General features: G+C 46.6%; 1 protein-coding gene across 2 annotated transcripts in view; it reads right to left on the bottom strand.

Moving 5' to 3' along the window:
• Positions 1-242: 242 nt before the first annotated feature.
• Positions 243-19,170, bottom strand: part of KIF3C (kinesin family member 3C) — a 38,125-nt gene continuing 19,197 nt past the window's right edge. The window contains exons 2-8 of one of the 2 annotated variants that reach the window (XM_025983977.2): positions 18,259-18,360; positions 17,464-17,586; positions 16,695-16,813; positions 16,144-16,260; positions 3,371-3,479; positions 3,020-3,192; positions 243-2,737 (exon numbers count right to left, since the gene is read on the bottom strand). In XM_025983977.2, coding sequence (XP_025839762.1) covers positions 2,644-2,737; positions 3,020-3,192; positions 3,371-3,479; positions 16,144-16,260; positions 16,695-16,813; positions 17,464-17,586; positions 18,259-18,360 — 837 coding nt within the window. In that variant the 3' untranslated portion in view covers positions 243-2,643. The remainder of the gene's footprint in view (positions 2,738-3,019; positions 3,193-3,370; positions 3,480-16,143; positions 16,261-16,694; positions 16,814-17,463; positions 17,587-18,258; positions 18,361-19,170) is intronic. The other variant, XM_025983978.2, reaches the window with a different exon arrangement.

The following is a 19,170-nucleotide window of genomic DNA, read 5'->3' as shown; positions in this document are numbered from 1 at the left end:
ACCCAGAACATGAACAGCTGTTGCCATGGCTCTGGCACAGACTTCAGGCTAGAGCCTGGGACCTGCCTCAACCCTGCTGGACAGATGAGTCCCTTTTAAGCAACCCGTTCTTCCCCAAGATGCTGGTAACTGCAGCTGAGCTCCAAATACTCTCAAACCCCTCTTGGAAAAACAAGGAAGAAAGGAGAAAATGCAGAAGCGAGTATAAGGAAGAACAAAGGGAAGAGAAGTCAGGCAATCAATTCTGTGACGATACTCATTCCTTTATTATCGACTGTTAATTTGAACAGGGCTGGGCTGCAGGCTGCCGGCAGCACCAAGCTGCAGGTGCATTTCAGCTCAACAGAGAGGCCTCATCTGAAGCCAAGGAGACAGAGGGTAATGTTTTTTATATATATTTATATATTACATATGTCCTGTATAGTCATATGTATAGAGTGACAAGAATGGGCCACTGCATTAACTGTTGTCCTAAATAAAGACCATAGCAACAGACATGGAAATTTGGTCCTCATCAAGGCCCTTACTTTGTCAATCAAATGTTTGATACATCAAAAGGGAAAGAAGAGAGACTGAGAGATCCAACCACCCCAGTGGCCCTGTTCCCAGCATATGTTACACCGAGTGTAGAGTGTCCTCTGTGGAAGTAAACACACACACAAACACACACACACATACACACGTACACAAAACCGCAGGCAGGAGCTCCTCCTCCGACACACCTCGGGCCCAGCCCTCAGACTGGGGGTGGTGAAATTGGGTATTTTGTGCTCTAAGACTGTGAGGGTCAAGCGACCAGATGATGCAGAGTTGATGTGTCCAAGTGATGAATGGGGGTGACGCGTGCTGTTCATCCACAAACAAGAAAGGTCAGCGGGAAAGGCTGCTCAATGTAGGCAGGGAGTCGCCCTGTGTCCCGGCCACCTGGGGGATTTCTACACATGATTCCTGTCCCGGACACAGCCAAACTTCTGATCTGAATCCTAAGTCTCAAATAATCTCTTGGGCTCTGATGAAAAATGCTACTTCCTTGAAGGACAGGAGCAAATGGCAATTGAGTTGTCCAACCATCCAATCCAGTAACTATGGCAGAAATGACAGCAACACTGAATTAAACCAAACCATAGCTCGGTCCTCAGAGCACAACTTGAACCGTGCAGGAAGCGTTCACTTCCAGATGGAAAGAGAAGAACCAGGTAATCAGCCCCTACCCCCACTCCCACCTCCCACTCATCCAATTCAAGCAGCTCAGTCAGTTTCATGCTTTTCTCCCAATGACTAGAATCCTTATATTCTGGGAACAAGAGACTCCCACTCTTAGGACATTTTGAAATCCTAAACCACTTATTTCTTTCATGATTACTTCTTCACTCCTCTACCAAAATACACACTTAAAAAGGTAAATCAATAAAAATCTCTCTCTCTTTCTCTCTCTCTCTCTCTTTCTTTTTCTTTTGGTAGAAATTGACTTATTACTTGAGATACCTGGAGACATCTTGGGATGTCACAGAGGGAGGTGCGGAGTACTTCCCTTGGGACCAGAGTTTGCACAATGCTGGAGAAAGGATCAATTTTCAACAAAATAGTGCTCAACAAATGCGATGTGGAACAGGAGCAATAGGCAAAGCTGGCAGATTGTGCCTAGGTCTCTGACTCCTGTGCTAAACGAAGGGGAAACAGCAGATTCCGATACCTTTGTGTAGCCACGGGGAGAATGACATTGATTCCTCCCACCATGACCTGGGTGGGATCCAAGCAGCTGCCAAGGAAAATGACCAAAGCAGGAAGGAGCAGTGTCTCCAAAATGGGGAGTTGGCTTGATCGCTTGTTAACCCAAGTTACTTCTCCGAGGGGACAGAAACGAAGGGACTCAGAGAAGGGACTTCCTTAGATGACTGTCCGTGTTGTCTCCATTGCTGTTTCGTTTTTTGCAGGTCCTTAAGCAGGCAGCAACTGGTCGGTTCACAGTTCCCATCCAAAGGTTGGGAAGGTGGCCAGGAGCAGAGTTTGGGTAAGCCATGAGTTCTTGCCAAAGCCGAAGAGCATGGGCTGTGTCGGTGAGGTCATGTAAGTCCTTGAAAAGGAGCCCAAGAGGCCAAAAGAGGTTGTCTGAGGTCCAGAAAGCAGAGTGCGGGGCTCTTTTTGCTGGGAGCATAGGCCCAACACTGTCAGGACATCTCCTGTCCTTTGTGGACAGCTAGCATTTTATCTAGTCCCAGAAAGTGCTTTGGCACTGCTCACCGTCAGCATAGGAGATGGATTACAGAGTGAGACAGGTAGAAAAAGTACTCTGTTCTCAGGCACTGGCTACCTTCCCTTCTGGGAGCAGCTGACGGGGAGGAGCTGGAGGCCTGACATGGGGGTGTCTAAGTCAGAAGGAAAGGAAGGAGGCTATGCAGTGACCACGGCAGGCTCAGGCGAGGGCATCTCCCCCCCACGGCTGAGCTCCACAAATAAATAACATTAATTAAATAAAGGAGGCTGAGAAAAGCAGGCAGATGCATGGTCTGCCAGATTCTCACCCCCTCACACATACGCACACGCACATGCACACACACGCACACACTGAGCGTCAGGTGAGATGATCCAGGGTTGGCTCCCCATCCCAGGAGGCTCTTGGGTAGGCAGCCTGACTGAAGGTGGTCACTCATGGTCTAGCACTGTTGTAGGGCGCAGAGCAGCGGAGGCCAGTGAGGCATGTGTGGTAGAGGGTGGAGGCCGCTGAGGACTCTGACACCTGCAGAGGGTAGGGATGAGGTGGGTGAGTGGGAAGGTTGGTAGACAGCAGGAAACAGAAAAGCAAGGACTTGCCTTTCCCCCATCCTGTGGCTATAGGAACCCCTCCCTGATGATCCCAGTTATTACCCTCCCTAAGGCCTCACAGGTACAACCAAAACCTCAACCAGCCCATAGGGTCTCCATGCCTCAACCACCCCATAGAGTCTCTGTGCCTCAACTGGCCCATAGAGTCTCCCTGCCTCCTAAGTCCCTTGCCCACTCTGACCACAGTGGCACTGACCAGGACCTGGACTTTCGAACTTTAGATGTAGAGGGTCTTTCCAGAAAGCTGTCCAACCGCATGAGCCTCTCCATGTGTAGTGCACGGGGGTCTTGTTCTTGGTCCTGAGAGAATTCCATCTCAAAGACAGCTGGAGGGGACACATCCAACTCCAGAAACATTATGTTTTCAGCCTGTGGTGGGAACATCAGATAGACATGAGCAGGGGCTCTGATGATTCTTATCTCTTAGGCGCTCAGTAAATATTGGGCATAGCAAAGGTGATGAGATAGGTAGAGCAAGCAGAGATTATGAGCATCACCTCCCTTGGGCTCTCGCTCCTTCCCCTCCTTCTACTTCCCAGCTTCTTACCCTGTACCTGGGGTGGGACCCCATTGCCATAGCAACCCGAGCATACTGGCTGATAGGCCTCTTGTAGCCCACGGCAGATGTTGGCCGCTTCTTCATTTGGCTGTTATTGCTGTGGAGAAGAGACTATATTAGAGCGGATTTCTTTTGAAGATGGAGAAAATGATATCATGAAGAATTACGTATCATTCAAAGTAGTCAGGAGGCTCTGCAGACCCTGGTTCACAGGAATTTCCTTCTCATTGTTCTGATAGAGCTGGAGAACTAAAAACTATCATAACACAAGGGAACATGTATTCCTTTACTTTTGTTTTTTCCACTGTTTCCCCCCACAGTAAAAAGGTTTGATTAAGGCTGAAATAAAGAAAGAAAATCCAATCTTCTTTTAGCTTTCAGATTCATATGCTGATTCCACACACTATGCAAAATCATTGATAATTAGTGGTTCTGCTTTTCGCATTCTTCTTATTTTGTTAGCACATGCACAAAAAATGATTAAAAATCAGGCTTGAAATGCAAGGATCCCAAAATAGCCTAAACAATCCTGAAAAAGAACAAAGTTGGAGGGCTCACATGTCCCAGTTTCAGAACTTAATACAAAGCCTACAGTAATCAAGACTGTGTGGTACTAGCATAAGGACAGAAATATAGATCAATGGAGTGGAATTGAGAGTCTAGAAATAAATCTTTATATTTACAATCAGTTGATCTTCTATATGAATACCAAGAACACTTAATGGGGAATGAACAGTCTCTTCAACAAATGGTACTGAGACAATTAATTGGATATCCACAGGCAAAAAAAAAAATGAAGTTGGATCCTTACCTTGTATCATATATAAAAATTAACTCAAAACAGATCACAGGCTTACCTGTAAGAGCTAAAACTATAAAACTCTTAGAATGACAGAAGTAAATCTTCATGACCCTAGATCAGGTCTCTTGGATATGATATCAAAAGCTAAAGCAACCAAAGAAAAAATAGATAAACAGGATTTCACTGAAACTAAAAACTTTTGGGGCCCCTGATTACTTAGTTGGTTAAGTGTCCAACTCTTGATTTTGGCTGAAGTCATGAACTTCAGGTCTCAAGATTGAGCCCTTCATTGGGCTCCACACTCAGTGTGGAGTCTGCTTAAGATTCTCTTTCCCTCACCCTCTGCCCCTCCCCCTGCTTGCACTCTCTCCCTTTCTCTCTCTAAATAAATAAACAAAATATTTTCTAAAAGTTTGTGCTTCAAAGGACATCAAAAAGAAAGTCCAAAGATGGGATCCTTGGGTGGCTCAGTGGTTTAGTGCCTGCCTTTGGCCCAGGGCGTGATCCTGGAGTCCCGGGATTGAGTCCCACATCGGGGTCCTTGCATGGAGCCTGCTTCTCCCTCTGCCTGTGTCTCTGCCTCTCTCTCTGTGTGTGTCTCTTGTGAATAAATAAATAAAATCTTAAAAAAAAAAAAAAAAAGAAAGTGCAAAGATAATCTAGAAAGTGGAAGAATTTATTTGTAAGTCACATATGTGATAAGGGACTTGTATCTCAAATATATAAAGAACTCTCACAGGGGATGCCTGGGTGGCTCAGCAGTTGAGCATCTGCCTTCGGCTCAGGGCATGATCCTGGAGACCTGGGATGGAGTCCCACATCGGGCTCCCTGCATGGAGCCTGCTTCTCTGTCTCTCATGAATAAATAAATAAAAAATCTTAAAAAAAATAAATAACTTTCACAAATCAACAATCAAAAGACAAACAACCCAATTTAAAAATGGATGAAGGATCTGAATAGACATTTCCCCAAAGAACATATTATACAAATGGGCAATAAGCACTTGAAAGATGTTCAACATCTTTACCAAAATGTATCTCAAAACCACAATGAGATACCACTTCACATCTACTAGGATGACTATAATCAAAGAAGACAGATGTTGGTGAGGATATAGAGAAATTGGAACTTTCATACATTGTTGGAGGGAATGGTTTGGCCAAGTTGGAAAGAGTTTATCAGTTCTTCAAAAAGTTAATAAATAATAGAGTTATCATATTACCCAGCATCTCCACTACTCAATATATAGTCAAGAGAATCAAAAACATATGCCAAGGTAAAAGTTGTACATGAACGTTCATAGTAGCATTATTCCTAATAGCCGAAAAGTAGAAACAATGCCCAGCAACTAATAAATGAATAAATATGTCATATTCAAAAAATGGAATATTATTCAGCAATAAAAAGGTAAAAAGGAATTTAGTACTGATAAATGCTACAATATGGATGGGCCCTGAAAATATTTTGCTAAGTGAAAGAGAGACATAAAAGACTTATTGTATGATTCCATTTATATGAAGTATCTAGAAGAGGCAAATCCATAGAGACAAAAGGTAGAGTGGTGATTGCCCCAAGCTAGAGGCATTGGGGAGAGTGAGGAGGGACTGCTAATGGGTTGGGGCTTTCTTTTTGGAGTGATAAAAATGTTCTGGAATTAGACAGTGGTGTCTATACAACTTTGTGAACATACTAACATCCACTGAACTATACACTTTTACTGTTGAATTTTATAATGTGAACTACGTGTCAATAAAATTAATTTTAAAAAAACAACTCAGGTGTGGCTCTTAAAAAGTGCATATGCTTTTTTTTTTTTTTTTTTTTAAGTGCATATGCTTTGACCCAAACTCCCACTTCTAGAAATTTCCCTAAGGAAATAATCAGAGATGGGGACATTTACATGCAGGGATGTTTGCTGCAAAATCACTTACAATTGTAAAGCACTATAAACAACCCAGATGTGCAAGGATAGGAACCAAAGTATTAGTCAGCTGTGTGAATATGATGCAGTTGTTAAAATAATGTAGTTCCATGTCACATGAAAAGATTACCACGATACAATAAAAAAAAAGCAAATAAAAGGATGAAGATTCTCTTTGCTTTTAAAGAGAGGGAGAGAGGAGGGTGGGGAGGGGCAGAGAGAGAGGAAGAGAGATAAACTCAAGCGGGCTCTACACCCAGAGTGGAGCCCCAAGTGGGGCTTGATCTCATAACCCTGAGATCATGACCTGAGCCAAAATCAAGAGTTTGGATGCTTAGCTACCCAGGCGCCCCACTTTTTTTTAAAAAAAGATTTTATTTATTTATTCATGAGACACACAGAGAGAGAGGCAGAGACACAGGCAGAGGGAGAAGCAGGCTCCATGGAGGGAGCCCAACGTCCCGTGTCTCCAGGATCACGCCATGGGCTGAAGGCAGCGCTAAACCACTGAGCCACCCAGGCTGCCCTGTTTTGTTTTTAAAGAAATGTGTATGGATGTGTGTATATGCTTAGAAAAAAGTCTGGGTATTCAACAAAATGTAAATAGTTATTGTCTTTGGATGGTGTGATTAAAGGTGACTTTTGTCATCTTTATGCCCTTCTGCAAAACCTTAACTTTTTTATAATAAAAATGTATTACTTTATATCTAATTATCTCGGACATTTAGTGAAGTACAGAAAATAATATATATATGTACACCTACCATTTGGCCTTGTCAAATCATCTGTGTAACATTTTGTTATGCTTACTCTAAATCTTTTTTTAAGAAATAAACTGTAGGGGCACCTGGGTGGCTCAGATGGTTAAGCATCTGCCCCTGGCTCAGGTCATGATCCCAGGGTCCTGGGATGGAGCCGCACATTGGGCTCCCTGCTCAGCGGGGAGCCTGCTTCTCCCTTTCCCTCTGTCTGCTCCCCCCCCCCCCCCCCGCTTGTGCTCTCTTGCGTTCTCTCTCAAATAAATAAATAAAATCTAAAAAAAAAAAAAAAAGATCTAAAATGTAAAAAAGCTGACTAGCTTTTAAGACTCCTCTCTCTTCCTCCCCAGAGTTACTCTCTTGAATCTGGTGCTAAGCAATGCAGTGCATGTTTTTATCATTATTTATGTATGTGGATATACATAAACAATATACATGGGTATCTGTATGCCTGTTTCTAAAATCTGAACAGTGGGTGTACATGCTGCATTTTTGTGTGTTCAACAAACCTTTTTTTTTTTTTTTTAAGATTTTATGTATTCATGAGAGACAGAGAGAGAGAGAGAGAGAGAGAGAGGCAAAGACACAGGCAGAGGGAGAAGTATGCTCCATGCAGGGAGCCCAATGTGGGACTCAATCCCAGGACCCCAGGATCCCAGGATCACACCCTGGGCTGAAGGCAGGCACTAAACCACTGAGCCACCCAGGGATCCCCAACAAACATTTTTTTTTTTTTAGATTTATCCATGCATATCTAGATCAGATTATTAAAGTTTACTTATATTGACTATCTTAAAGGTTGCGATATAACATCATATATATGTGTATAAATATATAATATTCTCTTGTTGATGGACATCTAGGTTGATTCCTTTTTTGTTTGTTTTTTACAATATTTAATTTATTTATTTGAAAGAGTGAGTGAGAGAGAGCGCATAAGCTTTAGGAGAGGGAGAAGAAGGAGCAGACTCCCCAAGGAGTAGGGAGCCTAATGTGGGGCTTGATCCCAGGACCTGGGGATCATGACTTGAGCTGAAGGCAGATACTTAACTGACAGAACCACCCAGGTGCCCCGACTGTGAACATTTCTGTACAGGTATCTTCAAGTACATATTCAACAGTTCCCCTGGAGTATATACCCAGGAATGGAATGGTTCCATGGGAGCGTATATGCATTTTCCACTTTACTAGATATTGCCAAATTGCTTTTCAAAATGGTCATACCTATGAAAGCTTTCAATGAGGGACCCCCTGGGTGGTTCAGCGGTTTGGTGCCTGCCTTCAGCCTAGGCTGTGATCCTGGAGTCCTGGGATTGAGTCCCGCATTGGGCTCCCTACATGGAGCCTGCTTCTCCCTCTGCCTGTGTCTCTGTCTCTCTGTGTCTCTCATTAATAAATAAATAAAATCTTAAAAAAAAAAAAAAAAAGACAGAAAGCTTCCAATGCTCTCTATCCTAGCCACCTCACAATATGACAGACTTCTTATTTCCAGCAGTTTGGTGGGTGTGGGGTATTAACCTTTATTATTCAAAACAAAGACAGGAAAGAAATCAAGAAAGTATTTCCATTAAAACAAAATAATACAAGTTTTGGAGTAAGACATAGCTGAGTTTGAATGTGGGCTCTGCCCCTGAAAGCTTCGTTACCTTGGGAGGTGGCTTAATACCTGAGACTCAGCTATCTCCTGCCTGCCACCCACAACTGCTGAGATTAAGCAAGATAAGCCCTTAGCACAGCTCACAGCAGAGGCTCAGCACATGGCAGCTGTGATGATTATTTAGTCTCAATCCATCTTGCTAATTTCAAGCAGGGATACAAAGGAGCAATGAAAAAAAAAAAAAAAGCCAAAAGGCAGACAGAAGACAGAAGAAACAGGCCGAGTAATTCATAGACAGGACATCCTGTCCTTGTCTAGTAGAACAAGCAGTGTAGGAGCTGACTGCAACAAGGCCTGCCTTCTGCGGCAGAGTAAGGAGAAGGGACATTCTTGTGGTTCATTTTATCAAGCATATAAAAGAGGGCCAGAGCCTACCTAGGGGGTCCCTTCTGACCTCACTTTATGGATAAAAGCAGAGAATGATGAAATCATAGGAGCCCCAGCTCCCTCTGTGGCTGTGTGGCCCCAGGCGGGGGGGGGGGGGGGGGGGGGGGGGGGGGGCCGGGGGAGGGGGTTGGGGAGCAGCGAGGCTGTGGATGTGTGCAGCAGCAGCTCCATGACGGCTCAAGGGCAGAGGACAAAAATTGGTAACATAACCCCTTATCGTGTATGAGGTGCGTCAACACATCCCATTTGAATTTTGCAACAACCTCCGGAGGTGTAGTCAAGGGCAGGCCAGGAGCCCCAGGCTCAGGCAAGCAAAATGCCTTTTGTGCCTATGGTTGAACAATGAAGGAAGACACTGGGAACTGGACCTTCCCAAATACTCTTTTTAGGATGCTGTACTGTCTCTCAGAGAACCTGGGAACAGGCTGGGGCTGGGAGCGTCTTGAAGGCTGTGAGCCCTGGGAATAGGACAGGGGGACAGGGTTGGGCAAGCAGAGCAGTGTGGATCACTGTGAATTGGCAGCCTGACCCAATAAAGACGCCAGGGCTATTCTGGGTGGCATGCGGGAAGAAGGGGTTGGGGGAGGGGAGTCTGTAACTGGGACACCAAACGTCCCATCTATTCCCTCTTCTGCCCCAGGCCTACTTTCCATGATTGATCCCTCTTAATAAAGCAGGTTGTGGCTGACAGACTGGAGCAGGGGCCTGCCTCTGCATGTGGCCACCCCTCCCAGCAGAGACCCACAATAACTACCTGCCCAGTAGATCCTAGGAATTGTCATATGACCCCTCCTCTATATGACTATTACTATCCCAGTATTTTTTTCCCCTTAATATTAGAAAGTTATCTCTCAGCTCTGTCTTAGGGGCTGACCCCAATCTCATGATCAGCTGTCGTTATCTCCTTCTTTTCCTCTTCTTTGGTGCTGAAAATCAGAATCCAACATCATAGGGTGAGTTTTCCTTTAAGGTCTTTCCCAATCATCTGCCACAGCAAATCTGACTTGTCTCTGCGATCTGGTCCCTCTGTCCCCGCAGGTCACCCTGAAGCGTTCTCCTGTATGTCTACTTACTTTTTTTTTTAGAGAGAGAAGGCACGAGGGAGGAGCAGATGGAGAGGGAGAGAGAAAATCCTCGAGCAGACTCCCTGCTGAGGGTAGAGTGAGCTGGATCCCAGAACCTTGAGATCATGACCTGAGCAGAAATCCGGAGTCAGATGCTTAACCGACTGAGCACCCAGGCGTCCCTCTGCTTACTCTACTCTTTCCCTCGAAGCAGCCCTACCTGCCTGGGGGCAGCTGGAATTTCTCCCTGTTTTAGATCCAACTCAGTTGTCACAGATCTGTGAATAAAGCTAGGGACTCAACCCAGAGCTGAGAATGTTCTTACTGGGGTCAACTTTGCCTGTATAATGAAACAAGTTTATCTATCTTTTTTTTTTTTTAAAGATTTTTTTTTAAAGATTTTAAAGATTTTTTTTTAAAGATTTTATTTATTTATTTATTTATGATAGACACACACACAGAGAGGCAGAGAGAGAGGCAGAGAGAGAAGCAGGCTCCATGCAGGGAGCCCGACGTGGGACTCGATCCCTGGTCTCCAGGATTGTGCCCTGGGCCAAAGGCAGGCGCTAAACCACTGTGCCACCCAGGGATCCCCAAGTTTATCTATCTTGATTCTATTTAGAGCAAGGAATGCTCCCTCTCTAAACTTGGAGATAGCTTGAATAAAAAAAAAAGAATCTGAGACAAAAACAGTAAACCAAACTGCCCTTTTCCGGCACTTCTATGGGATGAAAGCAAATTGGCTTCTCTTGCATCCCTGTAATTATAATATTGGCTCATTAGTATGATTGCAACCATTCATTGATCATCTCCTCTGTGGCCTGGAGCCTCCCACGCATTATCCCGTTTCAACCTCCATAATCCTGCAGGGTACATTTACTATCCCACATTACAGGTGAAGAAATTTGTGGGGTGCCTGAGTGGTTCAGTCAGTTAAGTGTCTGCCTTTGGCTCAGGTCATGATCCCGGGGTCCTAAGACAGAGCCCCACATCGGGCTTCCTGCTCAGTGAGGAGTCTGTTCCTCCCTCTCTTTCTCTGCTTCTCCCCCACTTGTGCTCTCTTTCTTGCTCACTCTCTCTCAAATAAATAAAATCTTAAAAAAAAAATACAGGTGAAGAAATTTGGGTTCAGTGAGGTTAAAAAGCTTTCCAGGGCAGCCCAGGTGGCTCAACAGTTTAGCACGGCCTTCAGCCCAGGGTGTGATCCTGGAGCACCGGGATAGAGTCCCACATCGGGTTGCCTGCATGGAGCCTGCTTCTCCCTCTACCTGGTCTCTGCCTCTCTCTGTCTCTGTGTCTTTCATGAATAAATAAATAAAATCTTAAAAACAAAACAACTTTTTCCAGAGGTGCCTGAGTGGCTCAGTCGGTTAAGTGGCCAACTCTTGATTTTGGCTCAGGTCATGATCTCAGGGTCTTAGATTTTTTTTTTTTTTAAATTTTTATTTATTTATGATAGTCACAGAGAGAGAGAGAGAGGCAGAGACATAGGCAGAGGGAGAAGCAGGCTCCATGCACCGGGAGCCTGATGTGGGATTCGATCCAGGGTCTCCAGGATCGCGCCCTGGGCCAAAGGCAAGTGCCAAACCACTGCGCCACCCAGGGATCCCGATCTCAGGGTCTTAGGATTGAGCCAACAGTAGGGTCCATGCTCAGTGGAGAATCTGCTTGTCCCTCTGCCCCCAACCCCCATCCCACCACTCATGCTCTCTCTCTTAAATAAATAAATCAAATCTTAAAGAAAAACAAAATCCTTTTACAGGCCACAAGTAAATGGCAGAGCAGGGACTAGAATTCAGAATGTTCTAAATACAAAGTCCAGTGTCTTTCTACTGCACCACGATGCCTCTGAAAAGAATCTAGGGGGGATCCCTGGGTGGCTCAGCGGTTTGGCGCCTGCCTTTGGCCCAGGGTGCGATCCTGGAGTCCTGGGATCGAGTCCCGCGTCGAGCTCCTGGCATGGAGCCTGCTTCTCCCTCCTCCTGTGTCTCTGTCTCTCTCTCTCTCTATGTCTATCATAAATAATAAATAAATAAATATTTAAAAAAAAAGAATCTAGGGTGGCTGGCAAAGGGCCAAAGGCTAAAGTTACAAAAAGAATGTTGTGAACTATAGACCAATGGCTATAGACATTGTCAAATATTAACCCCTAGAAGACAATTTTGTCTAAATATAATGAAAAATAAAGACTATTATGAGAAACTAAAAATAAAAGGTTATATTTGTAGAGTAGTTTTTGCTGGGGCTGGTTGCAAACTGGTCTTTCTCTTAATAAGATTTTATTTATTTATTTCAGAGACAGAGAGCAAGAGTGGGGGGTGAGGGGGAGGAGCAGATAGGCTAAGTAGGGAGCCCAGTGTGGGGCTCAACCCCAGGATCATGACCTGAGCCAAAGACAGACACTTAACCTACTGAGCCAACCAGGTGCCCCACAAAAATGGATTTTCAAAGTGATTTTAATACAAAAATTGTTTGTGATGGTATAAGGCCTGTGTATCAACTAGTTGTGTCACAGAGATAGCAGAGGAAAAAAAAGGGGTAGCCTTCCAAAATAAGGATATGGACGTATTTCAAGAATTGCCCGGCAGGGCACCTGGGTGGCTCTTGGTTTCAGCTCAGGTCAGGATCTCATGGTTGTTAAGACCAAGCCCTGTATAAGGGCTCTGCATGGGGCCTGGAGCCTGCTTAAGATTCTCTCTCTCTCTCTCTCTCCCTCTGCCCCTTGCATGCTATCCCTCTCTCTCTGAAACAAAACAAAACAGAACAAAACACCTCCATGCAGGCTGAGGGGCAACTCTGTTCAAGTTGCATATGTAGGAATTGATTCTTACCAGAAAGTTCTGGAAAAGAAAATACTACTAGGTAAGCCCCAGTGAGAAGTTTTTGAAAAATTATCAGTTTTCAGGCTTTCTGGTGGCAAGGAAAACACTGAAACTTTCTTTGCATTACCTTCCTTTAGAAAGATGGATTGGAGGGAGGAGTAAGACTTAATGGGAGAGAAGATGTGGGAAAAGCCTCACAGGCAACTAAGCTCTCATGCCCTGCCCACAACCATTGCCGGGGGTTTTCCAAGGCACACGAAGAGCATGTCAAGGGTACAGATTCACCTTTAAAGCAGAAGAGACAGGAGACGAGGGGCTAGGAAAGTCAACAGTGAAGCAGTAAGCAAAGATTCCTATCTCGATTTTGGAGGATTTCTTTCTTTTTAATAGTTATGATTCTTATTCTTAAAAATGATTTAAAGTACTATTTTAAGATAGCTGTTTTAATTTTATTGAATTTCATTTATTTCTTTTTTTTAAGATTTTATTTATTTATTCATGAGGACACACACAGAAAGAGGCAAAGACATAGGCAGAGGGAGAAGCAGGCTCCATGCAGGGAGCCCGATGTGGGACTCGATCCCAGGTTTCCAGGACCACGCCCTGGGCGGAAGGTGGCGCCAAAGCACTGAGCCACCTGGGCTGCCCCATTTATTTCTTTTTAAAAGATTTTATTTATTTATTTATTTGAGAGAGAGAGAGCAGCAGAGGGAGAAGCAGATTCCCTGCTGAGTGAAGAGCCCTACTTGGGGCTTGATCCCAGGACCCTGAGATCATGACCTGAGCTGAAGGCAGCTGCTTAACCAACCAACCACCTAGGTGCCCCACCTGTTTTAATTTTAAAAATCTGTGAATGATTTTTTGGTGTATGCCAACTATTCAGAGAAATGGATAAACTGAAGCACGAAACTACAAATCTCCAATCAAGATCCCTTCTCAAAAAAAAAAAGATCCCTTCTCAGTTCCAGATTAAAGGAGAACCATGAGGCATTGCCTTTAAATGCCATGCACCAACTCAGGTCAAGAGGAGGGAAGTTGCCCTCAGGGACACTATTGGGATAACTGACTCAACCTGAATATTGCCTATATAATAGTACTGTGTCTATATAAGATTTTCTGAATTTGATCATTGTATTATAGCTATGGAAGAGAATGTCCTCATTCTTAGAAAATGCAGGTAAAGGATCAAAATATCTGCAACTTAATCTCAAATGGTTAGGCGATGGGGAATTAATAAAGCAGGGTGTGGTAGGGCAGCCCAGGTGGCTCAGTGGTTTGGTGCCACCTTCAGCCCAGGGCCTGATCCTGGAGACCCAGGATTGAGTCCCACGTCAGGCTCCCTGCATGGAGCCTGCCTCTCTCTCTCTGTCTCTCATGAATAAAAAAAAAAAAAGCAGGGTGTGGCAAAACATCAATATCCAGTGAGTTTTGAAGAAGGGTATATGGGAATTCTTTGCACTGTTCTTGAAATGCTTATTTTTCAAAATAAAAAGTTAAAAAAACACATGCCTTCTTAGAGCCTCTCATCCCATCTCTATCTAATGTAAAGAAATTCCTCCACCTGCAAAATTTTGTTGCTGTTTTTTTTTTCAAAAATTTTATTTTTGGGATGCCTGGGTGGCTCAGCAGTTGAGTATCTGCCTTTGGTTCAGGGTGTGATCCCAGAGTTCTGGGATCAAGTCCCACATCAGGCTTCTTGCATGGAGCCTGCTTCTCTCTCTCCCTGTGTCTCTGCCTCTCTCTGTGTGTCTCTGATGAATAAATAAATAAAATCTTTAAAAAAATTATTTTGGGGGGGCACCTGGTTGGCTCAGTGTGTTATGTGGCTGACTTCAGCTCAGGTCATGATTTCAGGGTCCTGGGACTGAGCTCTGAATTCAGCAGGGAGTCTGCTTCCTCTCTCTCTCTCCCTCTGCCCCTCACCCCACCTGTGCGCTCTCAAATAAATAAATAAAATCTTTAAAAAAAAATATTTTTAAAGATTTTATTATTCATTCATGAGAGACATACAGAGAGAGAGAGAGGCAGAGACACAGGCAGAGGGAGAAGCAGGCTCTATGCCGGAAGCCTGATGTGGGACATGATCCTAGGTTTCCAGGATCAGGCCCTGGGCTGAAGGTGGCGCTAAACTGCTCAGCCACCTGGGCTGCCCTAAAAAAATTTTTTTTAAGTAATCTCTATACCCAACATGGGGCTCGGACCCACCACCCCAATATCAAGGTCAAGGTCAAGAGTCACACACTCTACCGGCTGAGCCAGCCAGGAACCCTCACACAATTTCAATTGAAGAACTTTTCTGAGTACAAAATCAATAACCTTAACAGACCAGAAGCCTCACCAGCATCTCCCTCCAGCAGAGGGCACTAGAATAATGGCTTTCAAGCCTGGCTTCCCTTGCAGAATCACCTGGAAGCTTTTACTAAAGTTCAAAGTGACATCATTGAAAAGTCCTCTACTCATGAACTTGCCACTTACATAGTGTCAGCTTGGGCAGGGTCAGCCTTTTGACTAAGTAGGCATCTGATGCTCCAGGGAGAAGCCATAGACCCACTCAGCTTTGGGGAGAACCTTGCACTATCTCGGCCTTAATATTCCTAAGATAGAGAGAGCAAAGAAGCTCCAGGGAAGTGCTTTGGTATCCAGCCTCCTGGACACCTCTGTAGCCAGATTTTTCAATTCAGGGGCAGCGGTTCCGCTGATGGAGGCAGTCCCTCTGCTGGGTTTGAGTATCGTCTCATTCTCCGTGGCCACCAGCAGAGGGAGCTACACGCCCAGCCAGTGGATGCAAACTATACCCACGCACGAGGCTCTATGGAAACAGGTGGAAATGCTGAATCACCACCAATGCTCAATCACCAGCTCAATGCTGAGCTGTGCGAGGTTATAAAGACCGGGCCAACGTCCGTCATTTCCCCCAGGCCGATCGCTTCCCTGCGTTCCTGACTGCACCGTGCGCTGGCTGCGTCTGATACCCTCTGTCCGTAGGGTCCTGTATACAGAGCCCAACACAGTCAGGCAATATGAACTATTGTTGCTGGGTTTGGCACCCGACAAATGAATATTCACCAGAGGGACCAAACGTTGATCATTTACTGGGGTTGCCAAAATGCTGAGTGCTCTTCCCCTCCGTAGGTCCCCCAAGGGCACCTGAGACACTTCATTTTGGGGAGAACACCCTTCTTTCACGAAGACCTATGTCAGCTCCTGAGAAGCCCATCTCCATCCACATCTTCCGTACCTGTCTCCAAATCCACAGAAACCTCTGACTCCCCGCAGGCCCCTGGCCACCCTCCAACCTGGGGTGGGCTGGCAGGTGCGCAGGGCCCAGACCAGGTGGCGAGAGACTCACACTCCAGCGGGCACGAGTGGCTGGAACTTCCACTGCTCCTCCTCACAGTCCAGGAAAAGGCGGTTCATGATCTTGTTCTTCTCCTCGGGGGGGATGAAGTTCTCGATGATCAGGTACCTGGGAGCAGGAATGAGGCAGAGATGGGAACTGGGGGGTGACGGACCACACGACCATATGCGTTGAAGGTTGAAGCAAGAAGCAAAGAGGCAGAGGGAGCAGAGGTGATGGGAAAACCAAAAAGTTGGAAGAGAGGGTCCCTACAGCAATCCCAGAACTTGAAATCACTGCTTCCAGTGCAAAGACGGTAGACTCAGGGCCTTAGGGGTTACTCTTGGCTGCACCCAGCCCCCAGCATGCACCTTGGAGGATTCATCATTACAGCAGAACAGAGGAAGGAGAAGGAAACAGACACATTCTATTTCTAAGGGACATGGACACCTCAGGGAGTAGATGGGTGGAATGAGGCCTGAAGGAAGGAAGTAAGTCCCCCAGGGATTGGCCAGGTAGTGAGGGATGGCAGTGAGGACCAGGAGTGGGGGGGGGGGGCCTACTTGAGCTTGAGCTCCCGAGTCTGCTCATTCTGCGCCTCCTCCAGGTCCTGCCGCACACGGATGTACTCGTCATGCTGGTCCTGGATCTCTGCCTTCACAGCCTGCAGCTTGGCGTAGAGCTGCACGGGGACAGGCACTGCTCAGAGGCAACAGCATGGCGGGGAGGCCCCTGTCCCTCAGCCTGGCTCCCCACTCTGCAGGCTCAGGCTCCAGCAGCTGAGTCCAGGGGGAGAGGCCCACCCAGTCTGAATCTCCCTCCTGCCCCCCTGTCCGTCCTACGCTGGGGGGCCAGTTACCTGCCCCCTCTCTGCTGCTGTCAGCACTCTGGCCTGTTCACACTGAAAGGGACCTGAGAGATCTTTAGTCCCAACACCCTCTTTCTAGAGAAGAGGTAACTCAGGCACGTGGTTGCTCACAGTTACACAGCTAGCGACAGGAAGAGTCAGAATCAGGACCCAAGTACAGAACTGCTGGTGCAAGGCTCAGAGAGGGATGGGGGCCCGAGCCACTTTGGAAGGTGACCTATCCTACTCCTGTCTCTCCAGGGGCTCTTAAAAATGGGGGTGTGGAGGGCACAGAGCTTGCTGTCCTGCTCCTGACCCACCAAGAGGTAATCTGTCCCTGGAAACTGCCATGTGGCTGGGCCTCTGCCTGGTCTGCTCTGGGTTCAGCAACCCTCTGGGTTCTCCAGGTTCGTCCCAGAATCCAGGCCCCATGAGGCTGCCCCGCCACGTCATCTCACCTTCCCTGCCCCGCCACATCATCTCACCTTCTTGAGTTTCTTGGTTTTGACCTCCACCTCCTGCTGCAGGGACGTGTAGGTACCCCGGAGCTCCATGGTCTCCTCATCGCGGAGCATCATCTCCTGCTGCATTTCCCGTTCACGGCGTTTCTAGGCCGAGGCAAGGCACAGGGGCTCAGTGGTGCAGTGTGTACTGGGGAGGGCCAAGGGAGCTCAGGGGACAAGTTCACTCTGCCTATCATGGGATCTCACTCCACTGTGGCTACAGATGCTGGGAAGAAGAAGAGAGTGTCCTATACCCCATGGCCCCTGGAGCCTCTCTGGACCTTCTTAGCTCATATGGCCATGTCTTTGCCAGGCACTGCCCCCTGTGGATGGAGACCCCAGCCCTAACAGCTGGCACATTGTGGGAGTGTCAAGCCGACATAGATTCCCATCATCCTGACTTCCCAGCAGCCTCACCCTCTCCCCATGTGGTATCACAGATGACTGGTAGGACGAACAAATTGTGATTCTTGAAGATTAGGACATAATCATACCGTTGGCAAAGAACTGACACCCTTGTGGAATGCCCAAGGACTAATACCAGGCGCTCTGTAGGGGCTGACACCATGGAGAGCCACCATTTCTCTCACCCATCAGCTGGCAGCGCCCCTGGCCCACTCCTGGGCTGGTGGACCCCTGGGATCCAGGGCTGTATGTCTTAGATTCTTAGCACTGGATTCCAGGGAGCTTGAATCCATGATGGCTCACTGCCCTGTGCCCTCCAGACTAGACATCAAGGCCATGCACTCCCACGAGACCGGAAGCCCCCAGCCCTACCTGCTCGGCAATCTCTTGCCTCTTCAGTTCCAACATCTTCTGCTGCTCATTGGTATGATCCATGATGTTCCTGCCTCCAATAAGCAGCTTGCTCTCCATGGCCTGGGGACACGGAAGGGTTAAGGGATGGGCTTTTCAAAGTATGGCCGCCAGCTTGAGATGTTTGGCTTCCCTGCTCTGTGGTCCTTCCAGGAGTGGACAAAAAATGTACCACTGATGGGGCCTCATGGCCCTCCCTGAGGACAAAGTTTCCCCTCCAGCCTCCTGGGCTCCAGCCCGAGGCTCTCATTGTCGATAAGACCATTCATTAGGTGAGGCAAAGAGAGGGCATCCCATGGGGAATATAGGCAACTGATCTGTTTGCTTTGGATACAGATGGAAGGTTGGTTCACCATGCCTAGGAGGGGTGTGCAGGAGGCTTTTGAATCCTAGCACTCAGCTCCTAGTGTTCAAGAGTGGGGAGCAGAGATATGGTCACCAGGCAGACCAACTCTTTAGCTAACTGGCCCCCAACCCAAGAAGGCTCTCAACACAGGTGTCATCTCCAGCTGACATGCAAAGCAGAAGACAAGCCAAAGGGAGAAGACTGTAGGACTAAGGGGCAATATGAGGTCCCAGAAACAGTGTGAACTTTGGAGATAGCCAGAAAGATCTGGGTTGCACTAAATGCAAGGGCAAGGCCAACACTATCTCCATCCTCACCCTAAGAGAAAGCTACTATTACTCTTCCCTCTTAACAAATGAAGAAATTGAGAGTAACTGGTGTAAGGTCCTACAGCTGGTTAACAAAGAGTGAGATCTGAACCCACCACCCCTGGTCCCGCCCTGCGAGCCCCTATGCTGCGTGAAAGCCCTCAGCCCAGTGCTTGGCACAGACACGCCATAGGGGCTAGTTGAATATGGGGCTTAACC

This window comes from Vulpes vulpes, chromosome 8 (assembly GCF_048418805.1).
Source record: "Vulpes vulpes isolate BD-2025 chromosome 8, VulVul3, whole genome shotgun sequence".
In the NCBI taxonomy this organism is placed as follows: domain Eukaryota; kingdom Metazoa; phylum Chordata; class Mammalia; order Carnivora; family Canidae; genus Vulpes; species Vulpes vulpes.
This window is presented reverse-complemented; position numbering and strand designations above follow the sequence as displayed.